We start from the raw sequence: 20,089 nt of genomic DNA, 5'->3' as shown, positions 1-20,089 counted from the left end.
CAGCAACTCCTCCCTGGATCTCTAGCCCACTGTACTTGTGTTCTCTCCCTCCTCCTCGTGTGTGTGTGTGTGTGTGTGTGTGTGTGTGTGTGTGTGTGTTGGTTCTGTTCCTCTGAAGAAAACAGAAGTTTACTGGATTGATAATCTTCTCGTAAATGCCACCTCCTCCATGGCTTCCTCTGCTAGAAATAATTGTTCCTTTCTCCTGTGCTCATCCTTGCAGTATGCTACTTATGTCACATTTTTGCAAACATAATTCTTGTGGCCGGTACTGAGACGTAGTGGATCATTTAAAGCTTAGGTGCTAAGCCATATTCCTCCAGGATTGGTCCATGAACCAGGAGCAGCAGCTCCTCCTCAGACTTGTTAGAAATGCAGACCCTCAGGCCCTGCTACAACCTACTGACCTAGAATCTGCATTTTAACAAGATGTCCCGAGGTTGATATGTGCATTACAGTTTGAAATGTACTGTTGGAAACAAGTACTTTTGTTTTGCTTTTTTTTTTTTTTTCAACTTTGGGGAGCTTTAAAAAATTTCCATCCTACTTCCCACCCTCAGAGACTTGGATGTAAATGGGCTGGGATTCAGCCTGGACATCAGGACGTTTGGAACCTGCCCCAGTGCTCCTGATCCACAGCAGCCTTGAGACCCAGTGTAAAGAAACCTCTTTTCATAAAGCAGTTGAGGCCAGCAAAATTGAGATACTCAAGATCACACAGGAAGTCAGTTTGAGAAAGAATGCTTTCTACCTACTCAAGTTTTCTGTCTCCCTAAAATTTTTAAGGAAAAAGAACCAAGTGCACTATCAGCAAATTTTAAAATGAAACCTGGGTCATCCAGGACCCAGGTGACACAGGACAAAGTCATCACATGGAGAAGGACCAACAGGATGCTCTATAAATAAGAAGAACTGCTCCACTTAGGCTGGATCTTTGGAAACCTCATTTACAATAACCGTCAAACACTGACACCAAGTCTAAACTCAGTGCTGGAAAGATCTGTGCCACCCCAGACCAGAGCGGCCCAAAATGTCCCCTGTGGACACAGATGAGCCTCCACTGGCTCCTTCGCTCTGCAGCTGCGTGAGTCTTCAGTTTATGTAACTTCTCTGGAAGATACAAGATGATGCTATTGTGTCTTTTTTGGGTGGCCACATGGTATGGAGTTTTAATCTGAGTTAGGAGATACAGGAAGGGAAGACGAAAGAAATAAACAGATCTTGTTTCCCTTCAAGACCCTACCTATGTCTCACCTTTACAAGGGATTGCTGAGGCTAATTCCTCTGTCAGGATCAGGATCATCAGTGACAGGCTCCGCACAAACACAGTGTCAAGATCATGTCCCACTCCTTTCGGGAAAGCGGTCCCTGCCCAGGGAGCCAGTCTGCAGCAAGTGCACACAGGAAAAGTGGCCACCCTTGCCAGCTACTCAGGCATGACAGTGTAGCGTTCTCTAATACCTTCTTCCCTACAGCCTCCTAGCAACTGTCCAAGACACAACCTCTAACCTGGAACAGATATCCCCTGATCTGCCCAGGATAGCGCACTATTTCTTCTTTAGCAAAACCGCAACTTCAGCACAGTGGGACACAGCCCGCTTCATAAGGCACCTGTAGAAGCAGCCAGCTACAAATGCCCACTGTGCTGATAAATCTGTGCCCAGAAATTATACTGAACCCACTGAATTGCCAGCTTGATAGCTGGTAGGAGTTCCTACCCATACAGATGTGTTCTTAGCAGTGTCATTAAAGGAAATTAAAAATTCTTAAAAAGACACACCAAGTGCACAATATGTGTCAGTGGGCACATGCACCACACACACAGGTGTGCACATATACATATGCTCACACATATATGCACATACATGCACACACACAGGAACACATGCATAAATCCACACACACACACACACTTCTACTGGCAAGCAGTTATTCACTATGCCTCCCCAGCCACATAACTTTGCCCCTAGAATGTATTTCCTTCCTCAAAGATAAAGAGAAGATTGCCTCCTAATATAAGACAGAATTATATGTTTATGTACTTCATCAGAAAAAATGAAGCAGCAACCACACCAATCAAATACATGACAGCAATGGCAATAAAACAGCATTTTAAAATACTTACCAAGCCAAATAATTTGGCCTGTCGGTGGCAAGTTTTTAAAGTAAGTTATTACAACAGACATCCAAGATGGGAACTACAAGAATCTATTAAAACCTAACTCTGGCGCCTGCACTTTTACAGGAAAGGGAAATGTAGCAAGGTGCAGTTACTTGCCCAAGGTCTCATGGGTAATTGGTTGTGGCGCTGGAACAAGAACCAGTCCAGGCTCCCAGGCCGACACCCTTCGGGCTGCTCAGCCCCACACACAGGGCCCAGAAGGGATGACTTTCCTCAGAACCAGGTTTCAGAGCTGCTAACAATTTATACCAATTTGAAGCAAACTAAAAAGAAACCTTCCAGCAAAGAAAGGAGGACATAAAAATCGGAAATGTTTCAATTGCACCATTCCTGTACTCCAGAAAGCTGAAGCCAACAAGATCGTCCTTTCCCATTGAGGGGTAAGTTTAGAGGCAAAAGAAAACAATGGGTCCTTCCCAGCATCCTGCAGCAGAGCTTGGGTTCTGGCCACACAAGGAAAGCATTATAAATAAATTAGCCCACAGGCACGAGTCCCCAAACCCACACTCACATTGAATTATTTGGTTAAAGTCCCTAGACTCGTGATGGTGAACCTTCAGAGCTTTCAGTAATAACAGCCGGATACAGCACACATGCCAAAGCTTCGCCAAGACTGCCTAGACCTTTATTCATCCCCTTCCACTTTTTAGAAGACTCTCCTTTCTCTTTGGCCAATATGGACTTATCTTTCTTCCACCAAACATCTCTTTACCTGCTTGAGGGCCACAGGGTAGAAGGAAGAACTGGAGAGTCCCCCAGTCCAACCATTTTTCCATGTTATTCTTTCTTTTATTATTGTAGATCTGTTTTTCTTTTGTGTAGGGGGTGTTGTTTTTGCGGTGCTGCAGAGCAAACCCAGGGCCTCAAGCATGTTAGACCATAGTGCTCTCTATTACTGAGTGACATCCTCAGCCCTGTCAGTTTCTTTTGAATGAGAAATTTATTTTTCCTATTATGATCACATTTTTAAAAATTGAAAATGTAGAGAAGGAAAAAAATACATAATTTCATGGCTTTATAATAAGGATATGGGCTTATTACCTACCAGACTTTAATTTTCTGGGCAAGGATGTGGCAGGAGTATTGCTAAACAAGCTGTCATCATTAATATATGGATACTTCAGTACCCTTTTTCTTTTCCTATAATTATACCATGAGAACATGTTCCATTTTGCTACAGTCTTCCCATACATAATTCCAACAGCTATTCGGTAATTAATCACTTGCATTTCCCCTATCTACCTAACTGCTCTGCTGCTGTAGAACATTTATTTGTTTCTAGTGTTTTGCTAATTACAAACCTTTCATTGTTATTATTTTGTTTCCTTGGGAGACCTTCCTAGAAGTCAACCTTCTCATTCTCCTCCTTGCCAGAGAAACAGAGGCCCCAAGTGATTATAGGATCCCGCAGGGTAAGTGGCACACTCTCAGGAGACCCCAGATTTGGTCTGGCCTTGGCTGTCAGTGATCAACTCCTGGGAAGCCACACAGCTCCTCTGAAACTCAGTTTCCCTTGGGCATCATAAATTCTGGTTGCCAGGAATATTCTGCTCCGCGCAGCCTTTCATTGACAATACCAAACCCCCAGCCAGTCTCCCTTCTACTTCTCTGCTTTTCACATTAGCTTCTTAGAAAAATGACTAAGTCAAGCTCACATGGGGCCATGTTCATTTTGGCACATAAGGACCATGCAGATCAAGCCAACGGGGTGCAAAGCCCAGCAGTGGAACTGGCTATCACTCCTCCTATGGCATCCTTAGTTTTGCTTTCGGAATCCAGGTCAGCCATGGAATTCAACAGACCTTGCTTCTTGTCTGCAAGTGCTGGCCACGGGGCATTGTGATAATAATAAACACATGCAAGCCTATGCTTGAGGACTTCTCAGAACTCAGCCATGCAAGGGAGGGAGTGGTCTACATGGGTGTCGACCGCCCTACTACTGTCTCCTCAGGCATTCATTCAAATTAGATGTGGGCTCCAGCTCAGTCCTCCCTTCTCCTTTCTGTACTTTGACAGTGAAAATTAAATGGGCTTTGTCGGTACAGACCACTGACTTTGCAGCGTATGAAGCCAGCAAATGCTCATGCTCTGCTCAAACAAACCCCAGTCGAATTCTCAATCTTACTCTTTTTGGCTGAGTGAACCTAACGAAGTATCATGTTTCACAGAACCCAAGACACAGCTGCAAAGATCTACAGTTATTTTACTCATTCCCAAGAAAGAAGTCTCTTAAGATATATCGATATTTTAGATGGTAAAATGCACGATGAACAAATACCTTAGAATCCATGACGCAAGCTTTAACCTCCCTCCAGTAAATGTCTCATTTGCAAGTGGGAGGTGCTAAATGCCTACCTGGGAGACTGGCTGTGAGATGCTAAGACACTAACACGTGTACCATGCTGGACTCCAGACCTGCCACTCCAGAAGTACTCTATAAAATGTTAATTGCTCTTTTCTTCAAAAATGCTAGATTCTGGATACATCATAAGCTCCTTCAGAGTAGATGCTACCTCTCATATTCTTTGACCTCTTCTTCCTCCCATGACCCAGAATAACACCTCCACCTGAAGGCACTCAGTAAACAGGTGAGGAACACAAATGTTGAATCCTGTCCAAGGATGTACCCATCGAAATCCCGCTGGCTGCCTTGGTCCCAGATGTGACAGCACATCAGTCAGCATAACCATGCCTGGGACCAGGGGCTGGAAAGAGGAAGAGCCAGGGTCAGCAGGGGAGGCACATCGCTCCTGGAATCCCCACATGCACAAGCTGTGGATGGAGGCAGCTGCTCAGGCAAGAGCAAGCTGCTAAATCTCACTTCACAGACAAATGTAGCATTGTGGTACCCATGGGCCTCCCAGAGAACGGCAGGCTGCCTGTGTGCCCTGGATGTGAATGGCTGTGCATATTAAATCAGACAGGCTGCATCCCCCCAGGGCTCCAAACCTGTCCCCCAGGACTCTGGAGAGCAGCATCCAAGAGGTGTAAACAAAGGTCCCACGTGGGCAGTGCTGGAGAGCACAGAAGCTCACACAAACAAAACCGCAAGGCATTTCCCCCTTTATCTTTATGCCTGCTGAGTTTTCCTCCACTGTTGCTGTCCCAGCTCCTTTGGAAAGGGTAAGGAGACATGGGAGGGGAATAAATCTCATTTTCCACCACCCACTTTGATTATTCATATTCATGTAGGAGACAGCAGAGCTTCCAGGGACACAGTTAAATAACAAGTCATCTAAAATCATTACTTTGCCCTTGACTGCACTCACAAGTCACCCTGGCAGAAGCACACTGGGGCAAGTGTGTGCTCACACCCTCGCCTCTTCCTCCCAGCTCCTGCAAGCTGGAACATCCTTCGTAGCAGCCCCAGCTCCCTGAGGAATGCTCACACAAATGGATCTTGCTTTTGCAATGCTAATGGGACTCAAAGGGGGGGGCAATAATAATTAGCAAAATAGTGATTACCTATTAGTTGAAGCTATATGCTCTTGTATTTATTGAGTCTTTCCCCTCAATTGAAGAAAAAGATAGGGAAATGAGAGAGAAAAGGAATAAAAGTCAGCACTCTTGCTTCCCCAAAGTTACATAGGATGTGGCAGTAAAGCAGAAAGCCACTACACTTGCTGAGTTTTCCATTGCTGGGACAAAATACCTGGCATACACACTTAAAGGAAGAAAGGTTTAATGTGGCTCAGTTTCAGAGGTTTCAGTCCATGGTCGGCTGGCCGCAAGGCAGAAACATCATGGCAGAAGGGTATAGTGGAGGAAAAGTACTCAACAGATGGTAGCCAGAAGCAGAGAGCAGGGGAAGAGCCCAAGTGAGAGTAAGGGGCTGTGGAAAGGATACTCTCTGCAAAGGAAATAAGAAGTGACCTATTTTTTCCAATAGGAACATACCCAACAGCCTATGAATGCATCAATGGATTAAATCATTAATAAGGTCAATTCCCACATGATCCAACCAGCTTCCAAAAATCCCACCTCTGAACACATGTGCCTTTTGAGTACACTGTTGACCCAAACCATAATAGCCACCTTCCTATGAACTCAGAATTCTTCCCCTCCACTAGGTCTTCAGGAATTGGTTGCTAAATGTTCTGGAAGTTTCTCACAGGATTAAGAGACTGACATCTAGACACATCTTCTCCCTTTGTCTTTGTGTCTCTACACTCACCAAAAAGGCCAGTCCCTCAGAAGACTGCTGAGGGGGCAAAGCTGAGCTTCTGGCAGGGTACCATTCTACTCTGATCTGTGCCACTGATTACCTAAAGTCCTGTGATTAAACTGAAGGAAGGTGGGAGTGGGGGGAGCATAATTTATCCGGTGCTCCATTCCCAAATCTTGTGGATAATTTAGGAAATACTCCCCAGCACATGGCCTTCTTATTACTAATAAAGTCCTAGATAATGAATCAAGAAGGCTGTGCCCAGACCTTGTAAGACCTCTACTAATTAGTTCTGAGACACCAGTACTCCGGGGTGTAGACACCCTGTCATCTCAGTCCTTGAAAAAAATTAAATACACCCAACAGTTTGGATTTCTCAAAAACCCATGTTTAGATCAAGCACAAATGACTGTTTTGCTCAGATACCAGTGGCCTTGAGATTAGAAGTGTCCAACAACTTTCTGCAAAGGATGAAAATGTTCAGGGTTGCAGATTCCAATATGGCAGCCACAAGCCAGCCACGTGTGGCCTTCCGGCACTTCAAATGTGGCTAGAATAACTGAGGAAATGAATCATCTTACCTCATTTTAATTTATGAAATAGAGCCACATTTGGTTAATGGCTACTACACTGAGCACAGACTAGACAGTGTCCAATATACAGCCAGTGCTCAAAAAATGCTTCTTCGAGAAAGAGTGAATGGACAGTACATCGTCTTATATTCAGTTTAAGTAGGATTCTCATGTTTATTGAGCGCTTCTTTTAAACAAAGCCCTATTCAGCTCAACAACCTTCAAAACTGGGTATTTCCAATATCCAGATAAAGAAAACTAAGCTCAGAAAAATGAAGTGTCCACAGTTACACAGCAAGGCCCAGCCGGATCCAACCAGGCTGTGTGGCTCCCACACACCCATCACTGCATTCCCTCAGGATTTCTAAAGTCCGGAGCCCAATCTCTGAAAACCGCCAACTTTTCCACAGATGAAAAAAGTCAGAGCGTATCACTACCTTCAACACAATGACACCAAATTCGACGAGGAATTTTTCTTTTGGAAATATCGCTAGACACCCACAATTGTCACATCTGGAGATCTTTTTAAAGAGCAGTAACGTCACAGGGCTTTGTTGACAGATTTCTGGATTCTAAGGCATGAATTCACTATTCATTCTACCTCCGGAGCCTCTTCCTCAAGCCACCACCTACGACAACAGATGCTCTGCCATGGCCTCACAGCCATCACCTCCATGAGTTCTCACCTCCTGACGCTGACAGGCATGGCCGTATGTCACGTGTGAATGCCCTCCATCCATCACTGCATCCTTTACTCATCCAGTACATTGTGGCCTCAGTTCAGCTCTGATCCTCACACCACAAGGAGCTCATCTTAGTCCATTTCCTGTTGCTCATGTCACACTACTACAGACCGTTAAGTTATAAAGAAAAGGGGCATATTTTGGCTCGCAGTTCTGGTCCAAAGTCAAGGGGCTGTGCCCAGTGATGGCCTCCTTGCTGACACAGGGGAGAATATGGCCCAAGACAGTGAATGCACAAGACTGTTACCAAATTGGCTTCTATAGCAGACCCACCCTTGAGATAACCCATTAATGCATGAATCCATTAATCACACAAATGGATTAATCCACTTACAAGGACAAAGCCCTCATCATCTCTTAAAGGTCCCAACCTGGTCCCAACTCGCAACAGGGATTGATTTCAATGTGAGTTCCAGAGATGAACCACAGTCAAACACTAGCAGGGCTCCACTGTATAACAAGGGGACACGATCTGCCACCACCAGCCCATAAATGCAAGCCATTCTGGCCAACCCACAGTCAACTCCACTGCACACAGAGCTCTGTCTTTACAGAAGTTCAGACCCAATCGATTCGCACAGCTTTTTTCAGACCCTTTAAGGTGGCCACCTGGGAGCCTCTTAACCAGGTTCTTTGCCAGCTGCTTCCCTTGCTGACCCTTTGTTGCTGTCATTATTTGGAACCTAAGGGGCAAAAACAACACAAGTAGCCTTGACCTGCTTACTACCAAAATTTTTTTTGAGTTTTGGACATTGTTTTTGTAATTGACATATAACATTTATATTTATGTATAGACTACAGTGCATTAATTCTGTACATGATCAAGTCAAGGTAATTGGCCTTTCCTTTGCCTCAAATAGTATCCATTCTAAGCATTGGGAATCTCATTTCTCCTCTGGGGACTTTGTAATGAATTACTGAGAATTCAGGACATTCTTAAACCACTATAACTTTGTCCTAGGCAGTCAACTGTGGGAAACACAGCTCTGGGGGCTTCTGCAGAGCTGGGTGGTTCCTTGAGGATGGCTCTTATCTCACAGAAACTTCTACGCTGTCCTTTCTCATCATTTAAATCCTACCTCCTCATCTTACTCCAGTGGAGGCCCCAGCTCCTCCCCAAGGTCTTCTAGGACATTCCAGCTCCCAGGAAGTTTTCTTCCTCGGCCTGCTGGCAGCCTCCAACATCACAGGGTCGCCTCCTGAGGGGCACAGCTGGCCAAGGGGAAGGGCACTGGGGACTGCATGGCCTCTCCTCGCCCACCTTGTACATTTTATCTGTAACCTCACACTCAAGCTCCTTGCTCCAGCTTAACAGTGAACTGGAAGCAATAATTCACCAGCCGTTTCCAGGACCCAGCCAGCTTCACGTCTCCTTTCACACATGGGCTGCTTTCTATGGGGCACAATAAAAACATTCCCCCAATTTCCCTCTACTTTGTTTTGGTATCATTTGTGGACTGGCACTGGGAAGCTGCCAGGTTATGATTTAGTTAATAATGATTTAGAGGTTTTCTCCAGTGCCAAACAAGCCCTTTCTGGCTTGGGTACCCAGGGTGCTCATTCACTGCCCCTCATCATACGTCCCATCACCTTGTCATGTTTGCCTATGTGCATCTTCTCTCAAAGGCAAAGAGAAACCACACTCTATGGAATCTTTCTTTCTTTTTTTCTTTTGGTACTGGGGATCAAACTCAGGACCTTGTGCTTGTGAGGCAGGTGGTGGAACCCCTGAGCTAAACCCTTGGCTCTATGGGGTATTTCTAATCACAACCACACAGTGCTACGGGCACTCAAAAATAAATGGAAAAACATGAGAGAAAAGTACTCACTAGACACTGAGCAAAATAGGGGACTAGAAGACCCAAGGGCACCACAGATAATCTGCCAATTAGAAATGGCCCTAGCACAGTGTCGGGACATTATCAGACCAAGGCCAACATCACAGGCCCAGGCATCAGCATCTTTATGTGGCTGTCCCTGTCATCTACATAATGAGCCCTTTCCATACGGATTTGGAAAAGCCCATTTTATTTGGGTTGGAGAATTAATTCCACTGTTTAGTTTCAAAAATAAAAAATAAAGAAGGAAATACTCTATCCCTTCTTTAACTGAAGTCGGCTACCTCAACACAATTTTAAAAATCACAAATTTGGAGCTTACAACTCAGTAGCAAGAAGACAATAACCCTATTTAAAAATGGACAAGGGATTTGAATAGATATTTGACCAGCAAAGATGTCTGACTGGATAATTAACCTAGGAAAAGATGCTCAACACCATCAGGCATTAGGAAAATGAAAATCAGATTCATAATGACATCTACAAAATACCAGCTACAGTGGCATTTAAGAAAAAGACTGACAACACTATGTGTCAGTGACGATGTGCAGAAATGAGAACTCTCCTACATTGCTGGAGGGAAGATAAAAGGATGCAGTTGCTTTAGAAAACAGGCCAGCAGTTTCTTAAAAAGTTAAATAGATACATTCCATAAAATGACGCTTTCACTCCTGGATCTCTAACCAAGAGGATTGCAAATGTGGATCTAGAGAACACTTGTATGCAAATGTTCATGGGAACATTATTTATAATAGCTGAAAAATGAGATAATAAAAATACCTGTCAGCTGGTGAATGGATATCCACAATGTGTTTTATACATATGAACAATGGAACACAACTTGGCATTAAAAAGACATGAACTTCTGTTATGTGCAACATGGATGATCATAAAAAATATCATGCCACATGAAAAAACTGACATAAAAGACTACATGGTACGTGATTCCATTTATATGAAATTTTGTGCAAAAGTCAACTATAGAGAGAAAAAGCAGATCATTGCTTTTTTTTCCCAAAGAGCACCACAAAAGCTGCAAACCAACTTAATTTGGGGCTCCAAAACGTTTCAGTTGATGGATATTTTGCCAGTGAAAGGAGTGATGGAATACCCCTAAAAGCTACTGCACTTAGAAATCAGAATTTTTAAAAAATTGTATCATACTCACATAAAGTTATTTTTCTGCATTTCCAAATACTCTACAGTAGAATACCAAGTATTCTCAAGGGAAGTCTAAGTCCCAAGGCATCCCAGACTGGCTTAAATCCAAGAGGCCTTGTTCCCCACAGAAAGGTCCATAGCTGGATGGGGAGAAGTGTCCGCTGGTTGTCAGGGCCTTTTCCCCAACACTCCCCTAGCCAGAGTCTGAACCAAAAAGAACTTCTACCTTCGAGGTCCTCTCGCCTGAGGGACACAAGCTCAGAGGCTCACAGCTCTCCTGGGGACCCACACCCACAGCTGGACTCACTGGAAGCCAACAAGTCTTTCCAGATCCACACCTGTGGAACGAGACTTTCAGGCAGTTTGTCACCCTGCTCTCTTGGCCAGGTAGCCTTGATCCAGCCCCAATCTGCATTAGTCAGGTTTCTCTGGAGAAACAGAACCAACAGGACATGTGTGATATGTACAAATGTTCCTGCACTTACCACAGGGTTTCATCTCCACAAACCTAACCTGCATCAAAGCCCTCATGGGCAGAAAATGCATGAACTCCACCTCACCTACCAGCCCCACAGCCGAGAGGCACAGCACACTCTAGGGTAGGATGTCTCCCCTTGTGATCACAGAGTTGATCGGGGGCTCTCACCAGTATCAAGAGAGGGGTGGACTGAATATCCTGGGAAAAGATCCAAGTTCAAAATTCCAGATACAGCTTTCCCAGAATGCTTATCTCTTTCACACCACAGTGAAGGTGAGAAATTGTTAAGATGAACATCTTAAGCTGGGAGCTGACTAGAGATTTATTTTAAGGAATTGACTCCTGCAGCTGAAGGGATGGGCAAGTCCAAACTCTACAGGGAGGGCTGGCATACTGGAGCCCTGCGTGCAGTTACCACACAAAAGCATTCAGAAGGCCAAAACCCTGCTTCCTCAGGGGCCTCCGTATTTGTCCTGACTCCTGAGTCCTTCAAGGACCTACACTGACACGTGAGCAAAGAAACAGTGAGCTTCATCCTGGGGCTGCTCGCTCACACCATGTGGCCATGCATCTCCATGCAGCGGGTACCTTTATTTACTTTATTTACTTTCCCATCACTTACAGTAGCCCTCTAGGCTGGGCCTGTACCATTTACCTCCCTTCATCTTGTCACAGGAGTGCTGTATCATCTCACACCTCTATGAGAAGGATGAGCCCAGTCCAAACAGATATTTTGAAAAAAAGAGAGAACAATCTCACATGACTTATTATATTGTTATGATTGCTCTGTGTCTATTATCATAATAGGTCACTGTCAATCTCTTACTGTGCCTAATGTATGAATTGAACTGTATCATATATGTATAGGAACAAACAATATCTATATATGGTTTGGTACTATCCCAGTTTCGGGCATCTACTGGGAGAGTCTTAGAACAGATTTCCCACAAATAAGAGGGACTCCTGTACTTTTAAAATATTTACATCTTATACTTAAGTAAAACAAGGCTGGTGTCATTAGATGGTCACATGTATTATTTCCTTCTGCTGTTTTACTGTGGTCATTACAAAAGCTGTGAAACACCAAATGTGTATTTCATAAAGTGGATAGTTGACATGATCAAGAAATGTCCCTCCACATAAAAATGTTACTCAAGACTGCATCACAGGAGAGCTGCTCGGTTCGAAATGACAACTCTCAATCCCTCCACCCACATTGCCCTCCAGCTGAGTGGTCACAGAAGCATTGCGGACCTGTTCCCTACACTGTGGAAGAAAGACTGGGCCAGGAGAGGGCATGTGACAGGCAGGGACAACTGGGTGGGGGCTGCACTTTCCAGGTGGCTAAACCTGTGTGTACTGCGTATATCTGGGAGCTGCGTGTGGACAGCTTTCTGTCTACCCCTAGACTTGCGAAGCAGGGGAGGATGGTGTAAAGATGCACAGATGATGGGAGCAGAGTGAAACCGGGAGATCATGGTCCAGGACCCAAAACCTGGCCTCGTACCTGCTGTGAAATTCATCCTCATCACAAACGATGATAAATGTTCACAGGAGCACACTGGACACCTGGCAGTACCATTCGTGTCTCCTAATGATCACATGACTGTGAACTGACCACATCACTGGGGTCCCTCAGTATCCACCAGAGATTGGTTCCAAGATCCCCGGGATACCCAAATCCTCCGATGCTCAACTCCCTTATTTAAAACAGCATACTACATGTATATAACATGTGCATATCTTCCTGTAGATGATTTAAATCATCTGTAGATTATTTATATTAATATAATGTAAGTGCTTTGTAAATAGTTCATTATTACTTAGGTTATAATGACAAGAACAGCATCTGTACATTTTCAATACAGATGTGCTTTCCTTTTTCAAATATGTTCAATCTGCAGTTGGGTGAATCTGAGCATGTGGAACCCACAGATACACAGGACTAACTGTACTGGATTTGCAGGAAACACATATCTTTTAAAAATAAGTGAACTTTTAACTGTATTCTCTGAATCTGGCAGAGGGCCTCATCTCTTCAGAAGATAAGGGGGAAAAATCCTCAAAAGCACCATGTAGAAAAGGCCAGAGAATCGATCCCACTGGGAAAAAATCAAGTCAAATGTGTATTGAGCTGATACAGATAAGCAAGGGAAACGCAGGCCAAGTCTTTACAAACCGCCTCACTGTAATGGTCACAGCACACGATTTATCAGCAAGAAAACTGAAGCGTGGGAAGGATAGGGAGCTCCCCCAAAGCCACACAGTTAGTAACCCATCCACCCTTCCCATTAGTTTTTGGTCTTGTGAAGCACATTGTCTTATGATGCTCCCAGGGGCCATGATGGCCCTGAATCAAAACATGTAACAAGCAGCCTTTTTCCTTTCTTGGTGAAACTCTTAGAACACACTATTCACTTCCACCTTTTTTGTTTTTGTTGTCATTCTTCCTCTGTTTGAGATATCAAACTATCCTACTTCTTCATTTAACTTCTTCTCACTCCAATTTAAATTTCTGAAGAATTGTCCGTTTGCAAAGCCAGACACCACCCACAAGATAATCACTCACTCGCACCTAATTTCAGGTAGATGAAATGAGACCAGTGAAGCTCGACTTTTCCGCACTGTAAATAGAGGAATTTCTTTCATTTACACAGTGCCCAAGGGCTTTCTCCACTCTATACCAAATGCTAGGACAAAATCATTTCCTGTGGTGCAACGGGGTGGGTGGTGGGGACACCAAGGGAGAAAAATACAATCACTGTTTCTGCACACAGTATTAAGACAGGAATGGATCCAGAAGAAACCTCAGGGAAGGAAGAACTGGAAATGTGGGGTTTCAAAACGGTCACTATCAGGTTCAAGCACAGCCCTGTCATTATCTGCAGCGACATCTCAGCTGGTGCGGCATGGAGGGCCTCCTTCCTCAGCCCTCGCTGTGAGGCAACTGCTGTGTCTGGGAAGTAGCACAGGAAAGGGCAGCTGCTCCAGGTAGGGCCTCAGCTAAGGATGCAGAGCAAGTTGGGACTCGATCTGTGTGCAGGAGAAAGACCCAAGCCTCACAAAAGCCACCAGCCTCACAGCCCCAGGCAAACCTTCCATTCCCACAGGGACCCTTCACCAAGAGAATGTGAACAGCAGTCTCCAAAACCAGGACAGGGGTCATGAAAACAGACACCTGCACATTCCACACAAGACAGCAGGTACTTTGGCACAGTTCTCCTGGCAGGTGATTACTCATGGCAGGAGACGCCCTCTGTTCCCTAAGGCAGTGGGTAGCTTATCTCTAGTGTCTGGCTGTGCCAGCATCAGCAGTGACTGAGACAGCTGGCAAGAAATAGTCAACCTCGGGTCCCACCCAGAAGCCTGCATTTTGAAGAGATCTCCCCAGGTGACAGAACTGCATGTTAAAGATGGAAAGGCGGCCAGCTAGTGCACACAGCACAGAAATGCCAGTTCATGGACACATCTCGATGGTGACTTTCTATCTCCCAGAGACACACATTCACGCAATGGAAATGCAATGCACACTTGTTCATCACTCAACAGATGCGTGCAGTATGTCTACTAGGGGACTAGGAGGCTGGCACACCTAAGAAGATAGCATGTCCCTTGTCTATGAGCAAGACAAACAAGGGCCTTATCTTTCAGCTGGTGAGACAAACAGCAACTAAGAAGACAAAAATGCAAGCAAAAGAGATCATCACAAACTGACAAGTGTCACACAGAAGATAGGAAGGATGACAGAGGCATGACTGGGATGCGTAGGAGAAACTTTTGATTGGAAGGAGAGAATCCAGAAAGGCTTCTCTCCCAAATTATATTTAAAGCTGCAACTCAAAAGTGAGAAAGAGCTGGCCATTCAGAGAAGCAAGGAGAGAACCTTCTAGGCCAGGGCAAGAGTAGTACAAAGGCCTCGAGTCAGGAAAGTGGGTGGGGTCCTGCAGAAACAGAAAGCAACCCAACTGTTCAAGGGCAGTAAGTCCCAGAGAGGGTGCAGTTGCCAAAGATGTGGGAGAGATGGGCGAGGCGGGGCCATTCCACACTAACCAGATCATGGTAAGAGGAGCCTGCATACTATTCCAAATGGCATGGGAACCACTGAGAGCAGAGAGAATTATGCATATGTGCGCATGTATATGCATGGCTTTTGAATTGTCTTATACATACTTTTTCCACTGTATAGAGGATAGATAAGCAAAGACTGGAACTGGGCAGGCAGCAGGCTGGCTTAGTGCATTCGTCTACTACAGTGAATCGCTGAGCCTTCTACCTTCAGGCACTTGGCAGTCAAGGCCTTAGGGGAAGAGGCACAAGGGGAAAATGACAAAAATGCAAAGTCACTGCAGGTGCAGTTAATCTGGCAATATCTTTACGTGAAATAAGCACACCCTCTGTGACCAGCTCTCAGTTCACATAGTTTTCCTACAAACAGACTGATATGTGCACAGAGTGACACAGAACGCTCAAGAGTACTCACTTCGCGTTTGCATAAGCAAAAGAAAGAAAGTGACCTGGATGTTGTTGAGTAAAAGGGAACTGGTTAACTAAGTCTTGATTTATTCATACAATGATATACTATGTAGCCAAAATAAAAAACAAGGATGCCTTCCTAGTCTGAGCTCTACACCATATATGTACGGTATTACACACATACACCTGTGTACGTGTATGCAGGTGTCATTCAATATCTGCAGAAAGTTGGTTCTAGGACTCCCAAGGGTACCAAAACCCATAGATACTCAAGTCTCTTATATAAAACGGCACTATGTTTGCAAAGAACCTATGCAAATCCTCCCAGATGCTTTAATCTCTAGATTACTTATAATACAATGCAAATGCTATGTACATAGTTGTCCCGCTGCATCATTTAGGGAATGACAAATAAAAATGACATGTTCAATAAAGATACAAATTTTTAAGTATTTATAAGTCACAGTTGATTGAATCCGCAGATATGGAACCCAGAGATATGCAGCACCAATGCGCAGATTTAAAAAAATAATTTTATGCATATACACACATATCATCTAAAGTTTTAGGTAATATCAAGTAATTTTAAAGATATTACATTTTTAATGTTTAAATTTTCAAGGTAACATTGCTGCATGACAAGAGCAAAGCATATAACAGTATGAATGGGATCTTACCATTGTCTAAAAAGGATTTAAACATTCTCAGGCCTGTATTTGCCATACACACCTCAAAAAAAATTTGAATAGGAAACATTAAAAAAAAAAAGATAGATAATGTTGATTGCCTTTGCTGGATGACAGGGGCTAGGGTACATTTACTCTCCACAGTGTACCTATTATAGCATTCGAAAATTGTACCATGGGGCTATATAATCTATTCAAAATAACTAAATAAAATTTAAAATTTAAACAAATGCACTCAAATGAGTGCTGGAAAGATGCAGGCGCTTGGTGCTGAAAATCCAGCAGCCAGAGCAGAGGCGGTGGAATGGAAGGATTCCAGGAGCACTAAGAGCCTCTCTGGAAGGTCAAACATTATCAATCACAGCCACAAGGGGACCGAGGTGTTCCTGACAGAGGCCTGGGTATAGATGCCAACAGGGTCCCTTCCAGGAAATGCCAGTAGCATCTTAGCTGAAGCCCCTTGCACCAGCTCTTGCCTTGGTGCTATAAATTAAGCCTTTCCTGGAAGGGACAGAGTTCACAAAAGGGGAAACAGCGGCAGGGCCAGGTCTGTAGTTCTCCAACATAACTAGCTGCAGTGTAGAAGGGAGGTGGGGACCGCCTGGAGCCTAATTCAGAAACTAGGGATGGATCTAGACTTCTGCGTGGAAACAGTGTCACAGAAGGGGGAACAGATACACAGGTACTTGGGAGACAGCACTGACCCCGAGAGGGAACTGATTCCAAGGGTGGGGTACAAAGGGATCCGAAAGGGATCCCGAATGGATCCAGGACAGCTCTGGCAGTGTTGTGTGGGCTACTGCTGCCAGGCAGAAGGAGCTGCAGTGAAGGAGTGAGTTCAGAGGGTGGGTGGTGCAAATTCTAGCTGCAAGTCCTTGGACAAATCAACACAGGTCTCCAGACCTCAGCTGCCTCGTTTGTAAAATGGGATTAATATCCACCTTAAAGGGTTATTTTAGTCATGAACTGATTTCTACACAGAGCCTACCACACAGCCTGGCACATAGTACGTACTGAAAGGTACCCTTGGACAGCATACAGATTGCACACAGTAGAAGTATCTCTACAACAAAGAAATGCCAGGGCCACTGAGGTAGAGAATTTAAGGAAATTTCTAGAAATTTAAGGAAGATGTGCATGATTCAGTTGACTCAAAGTCTCATTCTTCTCTGAGGCCATCGTTGTCCCGGGACCCATTATAGATATGGACTGAAGACCATAGATTTATCTCCTTCCTTGAGCAAGCAGCTCAAAGCCCCAGCTTTTGCTTAAAGAAGGACACATCACAAGGACCAAAGGATAGCTGGTTTCGACTCCAGCCAAACACTAATATCTACAAACCCCTAACGGCCTGACAACTGTTGGGGTTTTTCACTTCCTATGTTGTGTGTCGAGCCTCTAACCATGACTGGGAAGCCAACCAAAATAACCACACCACTGTGTAATCACAGGCACAACCCAGACAGCCCCATCCAAGGATTCTTCTAGGGAAGCTGAAGACGGCGCAAGACTAAAAACCCCAGCCACATCTAAAGGAAGTCTAGCACTTCCACATTTTCTGTAATCGTAAACTACTTTATTACTTTGAATTACAAAAAGAGTACTTAAAAAAAAGAAAGTCCAAAACCTACTATGAAAATATGAACAAAATCCTATTCCTTAGTCATAGATTTTTTTTTTCTTTTCTAGTACGAGGAGTTGAATGAACCCAAATCCCTGCACATGCTAGGTAAGTGCTCTGCCACTGAGCTACATCTCAGGCCCCTTGTCATACTTATGAAACTAAGTCTGTTATGCTTCTTGCACTTGACTTTGAACAAGTAACTCACATTGCCCACCAGCTGGGATCAAACCCAGCGCCCTGTGCATGCTAGGCAAGTCCTGTGCCACTGAGCTACAGCCCCTGTCTGCACAGGAATATTTGAAAACAAAACCAGAAAAAGTATCCTACTCTAGACCACAACTCTTAAAGCCAGATTTCCCCAAAGACCTTCAGGGCCAAAGAGCTAGAAACAGTGAGGACACAGGAAAATCCCTGTTTCCTAGACTGCCGATCCCTACTCTGGGGTGTTTCCTGTGACTGCCCCCAGGGCTGGGCCACCATGCAGGGGAGAAGTGGTGCTCCGCCTGAGCTCTTCTGATATGCCAGAACCAGCTCAAGGAGACCAGTTTATACTCACGGCCCTAATATATTTATGCTGCAGCTTGCTTATCATCTATTTTATACATACAGATTCCATGTGAACAAGGGAGTTAGTTAGCTACCCAACATAAATGTTCCATCAGGTTGAAAAGAAATATTCTCCAGGATGCAATGGCATTCAAATTTGGGCCTCCCCACAAAAAAAAAAAAAAAAAAAAAAAAAAAAAAAAAAAAAAAAAAAAAAAAAAAAAAAAAGAAAGAAAGAAAAGGTTGCAAAGGGCCAGAAGCTTAATTAATGCTAAACCCTGACAACCATGAGCCAGGCCGTCGAGGAACCCTACATCCATTCCACCTTGACAGACGCTTTGTCCTTTTCCTCACCAATAAAAACTTCAACTTTCAAAGGTGATTGCAGTACATTCCGTGCTATAGTAAGGAGTAAGTGGCCTTCCTGCTGTAGTTTTGGGTATGTGTGACATACAGCTGGACACAACATGTGCTGCTCTTTCCCCCAAGCCCAGAGTCTTCACACAGGCTGGGCAAGGGTGCGGGCAGAACGGCGGGGCAGCGATCTCACCCGCAGTCTGCTGGTCACCTCCACGCCACAGAGCTACGCCTGCGGGGAATTGAGGAGGTACCCACTCAAAAAAAAAAAAAAAAAACACCTGGCAGAGTTTGGCCTTTTCCAAAGCACCCACGCCTCTGGAACTACAATGCCCATCCCCTAAAAATGTGAGATCCACTATTTCAAATCGGTGCGCTCGAAGGTGAAATTCCTCTGGTTTCACCGAACCAATCTTTACTAACCCCTAACGCCTCTGAAAATGTTCTCACAGATGCCCCCTCCAGCCAAACACTCCCATCATCCTCGCCTCCAACACCGACGAAATAATTCCGCAGGAAACTCTCAGGGTGGAAACAAATACCCTAGCATGGCGCCCCAGCTGCCGAAAAACCAGGTACTCTGTGTACTCTGTCGCTCCAGGAAAACCCAAGACACGTGTGCAGCCCTTTATTCAGGCGTTTCTGGCCTCGCACGCTTCTCTCCCAGGTGAGCGCGCACGACCACGCGCGGCGCTGCGCACACAGCTGGAGACTGTTTCTTCTCTCCCGGGAGCAACTCCTCTCCTATCCGGATCCCCGGGACCCACGCCTCCTCCGTTCGCCGCGCCACACATGTGGGTCAGCGCGTCTAGGTGGAGCCAGGAGAGAGCAGGGCGGGCGTGGGGGAGGCCAGGGACTAGGGAAGGAGGAATGCGAGTAGGATATGGACCCCGCCCCGCCAGGGCAGGGCAAAGGCAGTGTACGCTTCTGGGGTGCGGAGGGTGCGAGAGAAAGGCATCGGGGAGAGGAGGTTGGGGGGCACTCACCCAGGGTTTTGACGGCGATCTGCCTAGTGAGGGGTGGTGGCAGGTTGATGCACACCAGGTCTACGTCAGGATGGAGCAGCACCTCGTCAATGCGGCTAGTGTAGAAGGGGACGCTCATCTCCTTGGCCAGCTCCTCCGCTTCTTCCTGCGTGCGGCCCCACAGCGCCTTCACCGCGAAGCCCTCGTCTTTCAGCAGCGGGATGATGACACGGGCCGTGAGGCTGGTGCCGAACACGCCCACCCCGGGAAGCATGGCTGCTCGGGTCCTCCGGGTCCGG

General features: G+C 45.2%; 1 protein-coding gene across 2 annotated transcripts in view; it reads right to left on the bottom strand.

Moving 5' to 3' along the window:
- The window catches only part of Gfod1 (glucose-fructose oxidoreductase domain containing 1), a 100,161-nt gene extending 80,078 nt beyond the window's left edge, over positions 1–20,083 (bottom strand). Inside the window, exon 1 of one of the 2 annotated variants that reach the window (XM_010622888.2) lies at positions 19,812–20,083. In XM_010622888.2, coding sequence (XP_010621190.1) covers positions 19,812–20,064 — 253 coding nt within the window. In that variant the 5' untranslated portion in view covers positions 20,065–20,083. Of the gene's footprint in view, positions 1–19,367; positions 19,713–19,811 lie in introns of those variants that run through there. The other variant, XM_033761912.1, reaches the window with a different exon arrangement.
- Positions 20,084–20,089: the final 6 nt, after the last annotated feature.

The sequence above is a fragment of the Fukomys damarensis genome, unplaced genomic scaffold (assembly GCF_012274545.1).
Source record: "Fukomys damarensis isolate Sample0158 unplaced genomic scaffold, DMR_v1.0_HiC HiC_scaffold_10, whole genome shotgun sequence".
In the NCBI taxonomy this organism is placed as follows: Eukaryota; Metazoa; Chordata; class Mammalia; order Rodentia; family Bathyergidae; genus Fukomys; species Fukomys damarensis.
The sequence above is the reverse complement of the archived record's forward strand: the minus strand, read 5'-3'. Positions and strand labels throughout refer to the sequence as shown.